Genomic DNA, 13,243 nt, shown 5'->3' with positions numbered 1-13,243 from the left:
ATGTATATAATATGTAATAATACGTATATAATATGTAATAATACGTATATAATATGTATATAATACGTATATAATATGTAATAATACGTATATAATGTAGCGACCCGCACAGACAGCTGTGTGTTATGTGCTAGGCTAGGAGGTGGTTGTGTTGTACTGACCAGTACCCGGTGTTCGCGGGGTCCGACATGTCAATCCACCTGCTATCTGCCAATCACGGGAATGCCTGGAATGTTCTGATGCCGGGCATCCTGGTGGTTGGCGGAGTGGCGTGGAGGGGGGGTTGGGCATTGGAAGTTAAGACCAGGTTCAGCCTTTGTTCTCTCTCTCTCTTACATCTGGGCTTCACAAGAGAAGGTCACGGTTGGATTGTGGGTTATCTGTCATCTATTTGGCGTGTGCTACGGCCCAAACAGTAGCCTGTGTAAAGTTGGTTCAATAAACCGTCAATTCGCAAACTCAAGCCTCTGTCTGGACAATTGTTCATTTATGATCTAGTCAGGTCATTACATTGGTGTCAGAAGTAAAAACGTTGATACAAGTTAGCCAGCTAGCTAGCTGACTTATGTGGCTAGCTACCGTAGGTGAGAACGGGGATTGAAAATGCTTCGAGGGAATCCGAAAGTGAAGGTGGAGGTAGGGGACGATTATGGCCAAGGAGGTGCGTGTGAATGGACGTCGGGGGTTCTGTCTGAGGAGATCGCCAGGGCGTCGGAGCGCAGAGGCCGCTTGAGGGAGGACGTTAGAGTGATGGTGGCTGAAGCGGGCATGAGTGCTTCGTCGAGTGTATTTCGCGCGGATTCTGGTGGGCGGACCGAAGTGGCGACGTCGACGCGGCGTGACGAGGAATCTGGGGCTCAGGATGTAAACAAACATGGCGGCGCCCAGTTCCCGGCTGCGTCCGTATCTGTTAAGACCCGAAGTATTCCGGTAAGGCGGATTGGGAAGCTTTTCATGCTCAGTTTGAACTGTTAGCTCATTTTAGGGGTGGTCGGATGAAGAAAGGGCACTGCAGTTGGCTTTATGCCTCACGGATGAAGCTCTGTCCTGTTTGATATTGATTAGCCCAGAGGACAGGCATGATTATGGTGCTCTAGTGGGAGCACTGAGGAGGCGCTATGGACAGTGTGTACAGCCCGGGCTACTGCGCTCCGAACTGAGGAATAGACGCAGGCAGCCTGGAGAGTCTCTACGGGTGCTAGCTAATGACATTGAGAGCCTCTCTCGGCGGGCATATGCTCACATGCCCCCTCCGTGCAGAGCGAGCTAGCACGGGACCAGTTCATACAGGCGCTCTCCCTACGGAGCTGCGCATACAGACCCAGCTGGCTCATCCTGAGTCATTGCAGACAGCCTTGGAGATGGCTTTGGAGAGGGAGCTGGTGTGGGCTGGGGCTTCAGCTGGGGCTTTAGTGGGGGTGCAGGGAGACACACCCTCTGTGCGAGCTGGGGGGCAGAGCAGCCCGGAGCCGGAAAAGCCTGCTTGGGTGGCCGAAATGACAGAACTCATTCGGGCTGTGTCGCTACAGGCGGCACGAAACACAAGCCCTGGTCCCAGGGTCTGCTGGGGTTGTGGCCAGCCAGGCCATCTGCGCCGAGATTGCCCCATGTCCCCCAGAGGTCAGGGAAACGGCTCGGGGTCCGCATAGACCGGGTAGTGCGGACCCTGGCTTTCTATCCCAACCACCATCATCTTCAGGAGGAGCCCACCGGCACAGACGGGGAAGCAAGGCTCCACTTCCCCCAGAAGCAGACGAGGGCAAGCGGAGGGAGCCTGTTGTTGTGGTGGGCCGGACCTGTGTTGGGGACTTTTGTCATGTCCCTGTCACTGTGGAGGGGGTGCCCTGCTCCGCCCTGGTGGACACTGGGTCCACAGTAACCCTGGTGAGGCCAGATATTGTGCCAGGTTGGACTCAGTGTGAGCCTACAACTGTGCAGCTCCGCACAGTCACAGGTGAGCTGGCACCCATGAAAGGGAAGGGAATAATGACTCTGACAGTAGGGGGCAGGACTGTGCGTCATCCTGTGTGGGTGGCGGCTGTGCAGGACCCTTGTATCCTGGGGTTGGACTTTCTTAGGAGCACAGGCTGCCAGTTAGACCTAAATAGGGGCACACTGAGCTTCCAGGGAGGGACGGAAGTCACCATGGCCCCCCCTAATGTCACATTCACTCAACCCAACAAACCCTTTACTCCAACAGTTAAAGCAGCAGAGACTCATGGCTGCGCCCCCTCCCCCACAGCTGTGTGTGACTTTTCCCCAGTCCCCCTGTCACCTACGGCGGTGTGTTACATTCCCCCAGCTACCTCCATGACACAGCCCTCTGTGAGCCCGGGCCGCACCCCCCAGCCCAGCTACCCCAGATGGGAGAGGAGAGGACACTGTCTGCAGTGAGGGAGATATGGGGGAGGAACTGTGTTGGTCTTGACCCTGAGCAGCAGGAACGGTTGTGGCAGTTGCTGTTTGAATTCAGAGACAGCTTTGCGTTGAGTGAGGAAGACTCTTCTGGTGCAGCATGAGATCGACACAGGTGATGCTCGACCCATCAAGATGCGTCCCCGCCGTATCCCGCTGGCACGCCAGGAGGCGGCAGACAAGGCTGTGTTGGAGATGCAGCGGGCAGACTTCATTGAGCCCTCAGACAGCCCCTGGGCGGCGCCAGTCGTCATGGTTCCGAAGAAGGGGGGCAAGCTGAGGTTCTGTGCGGACTACAGGCGGCTGAATGAGGTAACCAGGAAGGACTCATACCCCATACCACGTATCGATGAGTCGCTGGACCTGGTTAGGGGGTCCTCCTGGTTCTCCTCACTAGACCTCCGCAGTGGCTACTGGCAGGTGCCCCTCTCCCCAGAGGCCAGAGCCAAAACTGCGTTCTCCACTAACAGAGGACACTGGCAGTTCAAGGTCCTGTGCTTTGGCCTGTGCAACGCTCCAGCTACTTTTGAGCGTTTGATGGACAGGGTGCTGGATGGCATCCCCCGACAGCAGTGTCTGGTATACCTCGATGACATCCTGGCCCATGGCAGCTCCTTCCAGTCAGCCCTGGGGCGCTACGGCGTGTGCTGGAGAGGGTGGCTGCCGCAGGTCTGAAGCTCCACCCGAGAAGTGCCACTTCATGAGGAGAGAGGTGTCCTTCTTGGGCCACCGAGTGGGGAAGGAGGGGATCAGCACCATGGAGGACAAGGTAGGGGCTGTCAGAGACTGGCCCACCCCCACCGACCAGCGTCAGCTGAAGAGCTTCCTGGGCCTGGCCTCGTACTACAGGAGGTTTGTACGGGGCTTCTCAAGCGTTGCTGCTCCACTGAACCGCCTGCTGCCGAAGGACAAGGCTTTCACTTGGACAGTGGAGTGTGAGGAGGCGTTCAACACCCTCAAACGTGCACTGATCGAGGCCCCGTGCTCGCCCCCTGACCTCACCTTGCCCTTTATCCTGGACACAGACGCGAGCAATGTGGGCATGGGTGGGGTGCTGGCCCAGGTGGGGCCAGAGGGGGAGAGAGTGGTGGCGTACTTCAGCAAAACATTTGACAAACATGAGCGCCGCTACTGTGTCACCCGGCGGGAGCTCTTGGCTGTTGTGGCTTCCGTCAAACACTTCAAGTACTACCTGGGTGGTCTGCCCTTTACTGTAAGGACTGACCACTCTGCTCTCCAGTGGCTCATGTCTTTCAGAGAGCCAGAGGGGCAGGTGGCACGCTGGTTGGAGGAGCTTCAGCCGTATGACTTCACGGTGGTGCACAGGGCAGGGGCACGCCACTCCAACGCCGACGCCATGTCCCGTCGGCCCTGTACTGCAGACGGCTGCCGCCACTGTGAACGGAGAGAGGGACGGGAGAGAGAGCTGCGGGCAGAGGAGGGTGTCTGTGCCACAGTGTGTCGGGCGAGCGGGCCTGTCTGCTGTGAGCTGCAGACTGTCGACGTGGCTGAATGGCGGCAGCAGCAGGGACGGGACACAGACCTACAGCCAGTGCTACAGTGGGTAGAGGCGCAGGTGAGGCCACCATGGGAAGAGGTGACAGCGCTCTCACTCGCGACCAAAGGGTTGTGGTCGAAGTTTGAGAGACTGCGGCTGGCTGATGGCGTGCTACAGCGGGCATGGAAGGAGTCAGCTACGGGAGAGGAGAGGTGGCAGGTGGTGGTCCCAAAAGCATTGCGGGAGGCTGTGCTCCAGAGTACTCATGGGGGGTGGGGACTGGACACTTTGGGGTCACAAAAACACTGCGCCGTCTCCGTCAGGGCTTCTACTGGGGGCAGCACAAGAGGGATGTGGAGGACTTTTGTCGCCGCTGTGACAACTGCACAGCGAGAAAGGGCCCCCAGGCCGCTCTCATGCTCAGCTCCAACAGTTCCCAGTGGGGGCTCCCATGGAGAGGGTGGGAGTGGATGTAGTTGGGCCGTTCCCCACCACAGACAGTGGAAACCGCTGGGTGCTCACGGCCATGGACTATTTCACAAAATGGCCCGAGGCCTATGCTCTGCCTGACCAGGAGGCAGAGACCATCGTCGACGCCCTGACAGCGGGGATGTTCAGCAGGTTTGGAGCTGCAGAGTCCATCCACAGCGACCAAGGCAGAAACTTTGAGTCCCGTGTGTTCGCCACCATGTGTGAGAGGCTGGGTATGCACAAGACCCGCACTACTCCTCTCCATCCTCAAAGTGATGGCCTTGTGGAGCGCTTCAACAAAACGCTTGGACAGCAGCTGGCCATCGTCTCTTCCAAACACCAGCGTGACTGGGACAAGCACCTGCCTATGGTCCTCATGGCATGCCGCTCCGCTGTCCAAGACTCCACCTCCTGCACGCCTGCCCTCCTCATGCTGGGGGAGAGATCCGCACCCCTGCGGAGATGGCGTTTGGTCGGCCCCTGGATAGCCCTCATGTTCCTCCGGGGCCGGAGTATGCCCGGAGACTCCAGGACCGCCTGGAGACAGCCCACACCTTCGCCAGAGAGCAGCTGGTGAATGCAGGTGTGAGGCAGAAAAGGAACTATGACGTGCACACCCGGGGAAGGCACTTTGTGGCTGGGGAGCTGGTCTGGGTCTACAGCCCCTAAGGAAAAAAGGCAGATGCCCCAAGTTGGACAGTCACTGGGTGGGACCCTGCAGTGTCCTGGAGAGGGTAGGGGAGGTTGTGTACCGGGTGCAGCTTCCTCCCAGGGGAGAAAGGTGGCACTGCACCGGGACAGGTTAGCCCCATACAGAGGGGCCTCTTCTCCCCAAACCCCAGGAACCCCCACAATTCCCCTCTCTGGCAATGACATTCTCCAGGCACCCACCCTCAGGTGCCGCAGACAAGGCTCCAGACAGCCCACTCCCCCTGTCTCCCCCCCTGTGTCACCGCGTGGTTCCCCAGAACCACGGACTGTATTACCCGTTCCCACTTCCTTGTCCCCCATATCCCTGCCTTCATCCCCTGGTTCCCAGAGGGGCACTCTGCGACCATCACGGCCACGCAGGCAAAGGAGACCTCCGGGTCGCTTCAGAGACTTTGTTTGTTCCTCGGGGACGAGGGACTTTGTGGTGGGGGGGCTGTGTAGCGACCCGCACAGACAGCTGTGTGTTATGTGCTAGGCTAGGAGGTGGTTGTGTTGTACTGACCAGTACCCGGTGTTCGCGGGGTCCGACATGTCAATCAACCTGCTATCTGCCAATCACGGGAATGCCTGGAATGTTCTGATGCCGGGCATCCTGGTGGTTGGCGGAGTGGCGTGGAGGGGGGGTTGGGCATTGGAAGTTAAGACCAGGTTCAGCCTTTGTTCTCTCTCTCTTACATCTGGGCTTCACAAGAGAAGGTCACGGTTGGATTGTGGGTTATCTGTCATCTATTTGGCGTGTGCTACGGCCCAAACAGTAGCCTGTGTAAAGTTGGTTCAATAAACCGTCAATTCGCAAACTCAAGCCTCTGTCTGGACAATTGTTCATTTATGATCTAGTCAGGTCATTACAATAATATGTAATAATACGTATATAATATGTAATAATACGTATATAATATGTATATAATACGTATATAATATGTATATAATATGTAATAATACGTATATAATATGTAATAATACGTATATAATATGTATATAATATGTAATAATATGTATATAATATGTAATAATATGTATATAATATGTATATAATATGTATATAATATGTAATAATACGTATATAATATGTATATAATACGTATATAATATGTAATAATATGTATATAATATGTAATAATACGTATATAATATGTAATAATATGTAATAATACGTATATAATATGTAATAATACGTATATAATATGTATATAATATGTATATAATATGTAATAATACGTATATAATATGTATATAATACGTATATAATATGTAATAATATGTATATAATATGTATATAATACGTATATAATATGTAATAATACGTATATAATATGTAATAATACTATGGTTATGGAGTGTTTATGTAGGTAACGTTAAAATAAAATGTTGATGGAAATGTTGTGTTGAATGTAAGACAGTGAACAAAAGACTGGAATTTAGGACAGGGTGATTAAAGCTAAAACTGCCTAGTTTCATCATCTTAATATCCCCACAGAGACAGACTTTGTAAGGCTATAATTTGTGCCAATAGGTAGCATCACGATTCTATTAGCTTCAGTATAGCTTCTTCTTATGCCAGATGCTCCCACACTAGTGAGGTGCTGAAATCAGCTCATTGGCTCAAAGCTGCTGGTCACATCGGTGTCTCTCTACCTCTCTCTCTCTCTCTCTCTCTCTCTCCCTACCTCTCTCTCTCTCTCCCTACCTCTCTCTCTCTCTCTCTCTCTCTCCCTACCTCTCTCTCTCTCTCCCTACCTCTCTCTCTCTCCCTACCTCTCTCTCTCTCCCTACCTCTCTCTCGCTCTCCCTACCTCTCTCTCTCCCTACCTCTCTCTCTCTCTCTCTCTCTCTCTCCCTACCTCTCTCTCTCTCTCTCTCCCTACCTCTCTCTCTCTCTCCCTACCTCTCTCTCTCTCCCTACCTCTCTCTCCCTCTCTCTCGCTCTCCCTACCTCTCTCTCTCTCCCTACCTCTCTCTCTCTCTCTCTCGCTCTCCCTACCTCTCTCTCTCTCCCTACCTCTCTCTCTCGCTCTACATTTCTCTCTACCTCTTTCTCTCTCTACCTCTCAAAAACATTTGAGAGAACCAATCAAAGCTCAGCACATTTCTGCATTTCCAACAGCCTCCTGTCCAGACCAGGGTGTCACAGCTCTCCCTCCTGGTGAGTCAGGTGAATCTTGTTAGCCAGGCTATATTGACCCACCTCCCTGACCCTCTCATCTCATCTCACTCCATGATGTTGAATAAGTGTACTCTGCGATGGCCTCTCTGACATGCTGTGCATCCCAAATGGCAACCTATTCGCTATATAGTCCCCTATGGGCCCTGGTCAAACGTAGTTCCCTATGAAGGTAATAGGGTTCCATTTGGAACGCATCCATGATCTGTGTGAACTACCGCCCGCACTGCACCCCCTCCCCCTCCCCACACTCTTCCCTTTTGTGCGCTCAGAACAGAACAGCCTCAATTCGTCTTGACACAAACTGGTGCGCCTGGCACCTACTAACATACCCTGTTCAAAGGCACTTCAATCTTTCGTCTTTCCCAACGCGAACTGAATGGCACACATACACAATCCATGTCTCAATTGTCTCAAGGCTTAAAAATAATTTTTTAACCTGTCTCCTCCCCTTCATTTACACGGATTAAAGTAGCTTTAACAGGTGACATCAATAAGGGATCTTGGCTTTCACCCAGATTCACCAGGTCAGTCTGTCATGGAAAGACCAGGTGTTCTTAATGTTTTGTACATTCAGTGTATTCCCTACACAGTGCACTACTTTTGACCAGAATCTAGTACTGTTGCACTATTGGACCCTATGGGCACTGATCAAAAGTACTGCACTACAAAACAGGGGGCAACTCAACTCTGTCCTCTGTGGTCTGAGGGAGCAGGTGCCCGCTGTGCTGGAGGTTTGCCAGACATAACATCTCAGAGACAGGAATACGGCTGTCTAATACAATAACAAACACTGTAATTATAAAGCTAGTGTTCAATATTGCCGCAATGGTGCTTGAATGAAAAGCCAAGAGCTGCAATATTGCTCTGAGGAGGAAAACATTGACTGTTGGCACAGCTATGGATTAGCTATAGCAGCTTCTAGTCAACACAACACAACAACAGATTCAGCTTTTCAGAGCTTGGTCTATTTGTACTTGTGTGTGTGTATTTGAATTCCGTTAAGATCAAGGGCTATTTTTGCTTAATTAGTGACAGAAGAGGTTCCTTTCTGTCCAGAAATGTACCCGTCCTGCTGGCAACAGAGGATGTCAACCGATAGTGATTTTACGCTGGTAAAATAACTGATATTGTCCAGCCAATCCCCTGACAGAAAGCTGCCAGTACAGGAAGTCCTAATCCTCCTTCTGGTTTGTTGTTATCAGTTATAAGAATTACCCATTAACTTTGACACAGGTAGCACAGTGGTTAGTTATGATTACAGCATGTTTATGAATAGGGTGCTTCTACTATAGCAGATATCTCCACCCTATCAAAGCCTACAAATGTAACCCTATTCCCTATATATAGTGTACTACTTTTGACCAGAACCTATAGGACGCTCGTCAAAAGTGGTGCACTATATAGGGAATAGGGTGCCATTTTTAGACCCAGGGCTGTGGTCCTCATATACACCACCAGTATCCTACAAAGGATTGTTATTCTATTAGGGTCTATTTATTGAACCCGTATTTGACCAGGCATGTTGGCTGAGAAGAACACATTGTCCTCTCCACTCTAGCAGCGAGCTGTGGTAAAGAATTACAGTCAGCAGGGGAGTGGAGAGTTTCTATCGTTTCTTATCACGTTGGTGTCTGAGGAATTTGACTGGGTTCCTGTCTGTGTTGCTGCTCCTCTGCCTGTCTATTCCTCACATGTACGTCCTCCCCAGTTCCACATAGGACATTCTGTTTTCCCAGGCAGCCTCGTGAGAAACCAACTACAGTAAACATGACATATCCGCTGAGTCCCAAATGGCTCCCTATTCGCTTATAGTGCACTACTGGTGACCAGAACCCATAAGGCTCACTATAGGGCAGTTTGTGCACTATATAGCAAATAGTGTGCCATTTGGGATGAGCACATCCTCCCACCTCTTCAATCGTGTCTCTCTACAGGCTGTGTAGGAAGAGACCCCTTCAGTTCATCCCTTTGTCTGGCACACGAGACAGTGAAGGACACCTCAAATGGCATCCTATTACCTTCATAGTGCACTACTTTTGACCAGGACCCAGAGCCCATAGTGCACAATGTAGAGAATTTGGGACACACATCATCAACAATACAAACAGCACAAATGAATTGCAGAAAGTTAAAACGGGAAACAATTACAGAAGGAAGTGTAAGCAGACATTTTGATATACACATATATCTTAGTGATAGTCCATCCAAAGAGGATAGCATTGACATAGGCAGGAGGGTATGCTCTATCTGAGTATAAGGGGTGTCAGTGCAGCTGTTCTTCCTATGAAGGCTGCCAAGGACAGAGGAGAGATAACGATGCTGCTGGACAATGTGATGCCTCTGTGTTTAAACAAAGATAATATTTTAGATACTGCTTGAGAGTGTCCCTGGATTTTTTTGGGGTCTAGAAGGCTACATTGGTTTACATCCCAAATGGCACCCTATTCCCTATATAGTGTACTACTTTAGACCAGGGCTCATATGGTTCTGGTCAAAATAAGTGCACTATATTGGGAATAGGGTGCAATTTGGGACATAATCAAATACATGGGACTGAGAAGGGACTCTTTTCAAAAGTAGTGCCCTATAAAGGGAATAGATGATATTTGGAAACCAGACCATGATCACGTTGATATTGACAGAGACAAAACATCCAGTAGCATACTGCCCCCTCTACTTCCTCAGCATGTCTTATAACTGCATGAGCAGGTTGGTTGGAGTCTGGTTGGCTGGAGTCTGGTTGGTTGGAGTGTGGTTGGCTGGAGTCTGGTTGGTTGGAGTCTGGTTGGTTGGAGTCTGGTTGGCTGAAGTCTGGTTGGTTGGAGTGTGGTTGGCTGGAGTCTGGTTGGCTGGAGTCTAGTTGGCTGGAGTCTGGTTGGTTGGATTCTGGTTGGCTGGAGTCTGGTATCCAATTGTTTAGTAGCTACTATCTTGTCTCATCGCTGCTACGAGTCTGTTGATCAGAGCTAAGGAAGAAGGGGAAGAAATCAAATGTAATCAACAAGTGGAGATGCAATTTTTTCTCCTCCTGACCATAGTTGAAAGACAAGCAGGTTTATTATTTCCACGCATTATTAATTTAACACGCAATTTATTCACGCTGTTTTGTACACTACATGGCCAAAAGTAGGTGGACACCCCTTCAAATGAGTGGATTTGACTATTTCAGCCACACCGTTGCTGACAGGTGTACAAAATCTAGCACACAGCCATGCAATCTCCATAGACAAACATTGTCAGTAGAATGGCTTTACTGAAGAGCTCAGTGACTTTCAACGTGGCACTGTCATAGGATGCCACCTTTCTAACAAGTTTGTTCGTCAAATTTCTGCCATGCTAGAGCTGCACCAGTCAACTGTAAGTGCTGTTATTGTGAAGTGGAAAGCAGCAACGGCTCAGCCGAGAAGTGGTAGGCCACACAAGTTCACAGAACGGGACCGCTAAGTGCTGAAGCGCTCAGTGTGTAAACATCGTCTGTCCTCGATTGCAACACTCATTACCAAGTTCCAAACTGCCTCTGGAAGCAATGTCAGCACAAGAACTGTTCGTGAGGAGCTTCATGAAATGGGTCTCCATAGCCGAGCAGCCGCACACAGACCTAAGATCACCATGCGCAATGCCAAATGTCAGCTGGAGTGGTGTTAAGCTCGCCGCCATTGGACTCTGGAGCAGTGGAAACGCGTTCTGTGGAGTGACGAATCACGCTTCACCATCTGGCAGTCCGACGGACTAATCCGGGTTTGGTCGATGCCAGGAGAATGCTACCTGCCCCAATGCACAGTGCCAACTGTAAAGTTTGGTGGAGGAGGAATAATGGTCTGGCGCTGTTTTTTATGGTTCAGGTTAGGCACCTTATTTCCAGTGAAGGGAAATCCGCTACAGCATAAAATGACATTCTAGACGATTCTGTGCTTCTAACTTTGTAGCAACAGTTTGGGAAACCATGACAATGCCCCTGTGCACAAAGCTAGGTCCAAGCAGAAATCGTTTGTCGAGATTGGAGTGGAAGAACTTGACTGGCCTGCATAGAGCCCTGACTTCAACCCCATTTGGGATAATTAGAAACGCCGACTGAGGCGTAATCGCCCAACATCAGTGCCCGACCTCACAAAATGCTCTTGTAGATTAATGGAAGTAAGTCCCCGCAGCAATGTTCCAACATCTAGTGGAAAGCCTCCCCAGAAGAGTGGAGGCTGTTATAGCAGCAAAGGGGGGGGGGGGGACCAACTCCATATTAATGTCCATGATTTTGGAATGAGATGTTCGACGAGCAGGTGTCCACATACTTTTGGCCATGTAGTGTATTTATATCTTATTAACAGACGTCGTGTAGATTGTTACAATAGGCCTATCGCCAGTCTAACTGCGTAATCCAATATACTCCAGTCCGTATTTCCCCTTCGCCCCATCTGGCTCATTTACAGGTTATGTTTACTACTGGCGAAGGAGAGGCACAGAGAAGGGGATCCTAAGGGACTGAACAATTTAGGCCTACCTCTATCGTAGAGTAAAATATCGACATTATATTTTGCTGTTCTCGTTGTGCAATAACCGTGTGGTCATTTTGGAAGGAGATATCCATCAGAGGTTAAGTCACCCGAAACGCCTTCTATTATGAAGAAAAATAGCAACTGACTAACGAACGAGCAACAGCGAACAGTTGACTGGAATCGAGTTTGCGGTTTGATATCCCCCCCCCCGATACACGGTTCAGATTAGTTTTATATTACTTGAAGTTGTAAACGACATAGTAATCGTTAGTATTTTTGCGTTCATGCAAGAAGATATGTTTGTGAAAGACAGCAGCCATGAGTAGTGAGTGACCCGTGGGTTTCGCTGCTGTACGCCACGCTTGCTTTGCATGAACCTGAAGTTGTCAAAAAGCGAAGCTACAGAATTCAAGGACTGTGTTGCACTTTTACAAGCTGCGCTTTAGGTGTTCTTTCAATGCACGAGAATTTAACATTTATTTAGTAACTAGATACATCCATAGCGAGTGTTACCGGAAGCGTAATTCAATTGAGAGTTGATAGCTTTGAAATCGCATCAAACTTTGTGGCCTCCTGCCCATTCAGCTAACGGTACCGTTAGCCAACAGCTAGCTAACGTTTACTCCCCCTTTTCATCTGCGACGCTAGAGACGCTGCGGATTGTATCAAAAACACTTGAAAAGACTCAATGCGATGCCATTTATTGCAAAGTGAGACTTTAACCTTTTGTTTAGCCACAATGATTCTCACGGTTGCGTTTGTTTGTGGCGATTTTGAATATCCCTCGGACCTGTGCAGTTAACTAGCTGAAGCTAACCAGTGAGTTAGCTCGCTAACTAGCTAAGTTAGCTAGTAGTGAACACGTTGGACCCTCCGCCCATTTTTCCGGGATGAGCGTTTTTATATATTTTTTGTTTACCTGTGGTTTAACTAACAAACCAAAACGACAGCTACACCTTGCCAGCTAATTTTAATCGAGTTGACTCGGATTCTTCCCCGGACAGTTACTGTCTACTGTGTTTTTTTGTCGGTCGGATATTGACTAGAGTTGAGTCAATATGTGTCCGCGGACTTTCCTTGTGTTTTTGGTGACTGCTGTCTACGTATGGAATTGTCAGCAAACGAATGGAGAAAGTACAGAAAGTAAGTAGTTAACTAATTTATCATCTTATCTGTTGCAGATGTGTATTATATTGTTCCTAATTTGACATTATTGTTGATATTGTGTATCAGTGTGTCCGGATTTGGAAGTCTCTGATTTAACATGATCGTCTTTGATGACAGAAAGTCGAGTCATTTAGTTACTGGAGATTTGGAAGGACGAAGGTCAATTTTATTGTTTTTTTTCTTCTTCCTGGTTTGCAATGTGTTTTTGCCCATTAGCCATCTAATTTGATCAAAATGCGTTTGCCAACATGCAAAAGTACAAGTATATCCTATATATTTGCTTGGATATCAAGTCAAGATTTAAAACACAATGTACGTCATTAATTG

General features: G+C 49.4%; 1 protein-coding gene across 1 annotated transcript in view; it reads left to right on the top strand.

Moving 5' to 3' along the window:
• Positions 1-11,682: 11,682 nt before the first annotated feature.
• Positions 11,683-13,243, top strand: part of LOC115119367 (insulin receptor-like) — a 159,399-nt gene continuing 157,838 nt past the window's right edge. The window contains exon 1 of the mRNA XM_065013752.1: positions 11,683-12,892. Within this exon, the coding sequence (XP_064869824.1) occupies positions 12,808-12,892 (85 nt within the window). The 5' untranslated portion in view covers positions 11,683-12,807. The remainder of the gene's footprint in view (positions 12,893-13,243) is intronic.

This window comes from Oncorhynchus nerka, linkage group LG9b, assembly GCF_034236695.1.
Source record: "Oncorhynchus nerka isolate Pitt River linkage group LG9b, Oner_Uvic_2.0, whole genome shotgun sequence".
Lineage (NCBI taxonomy): Eukaryota > Metazoa > Chordata > Actinopteri > Salmoniformes > Salmonidae > Oncorhynchus > Oncorhynchus nerka.
This window is presented reverse-complemented; position numbering and strand designations above follow the sequence as displayed.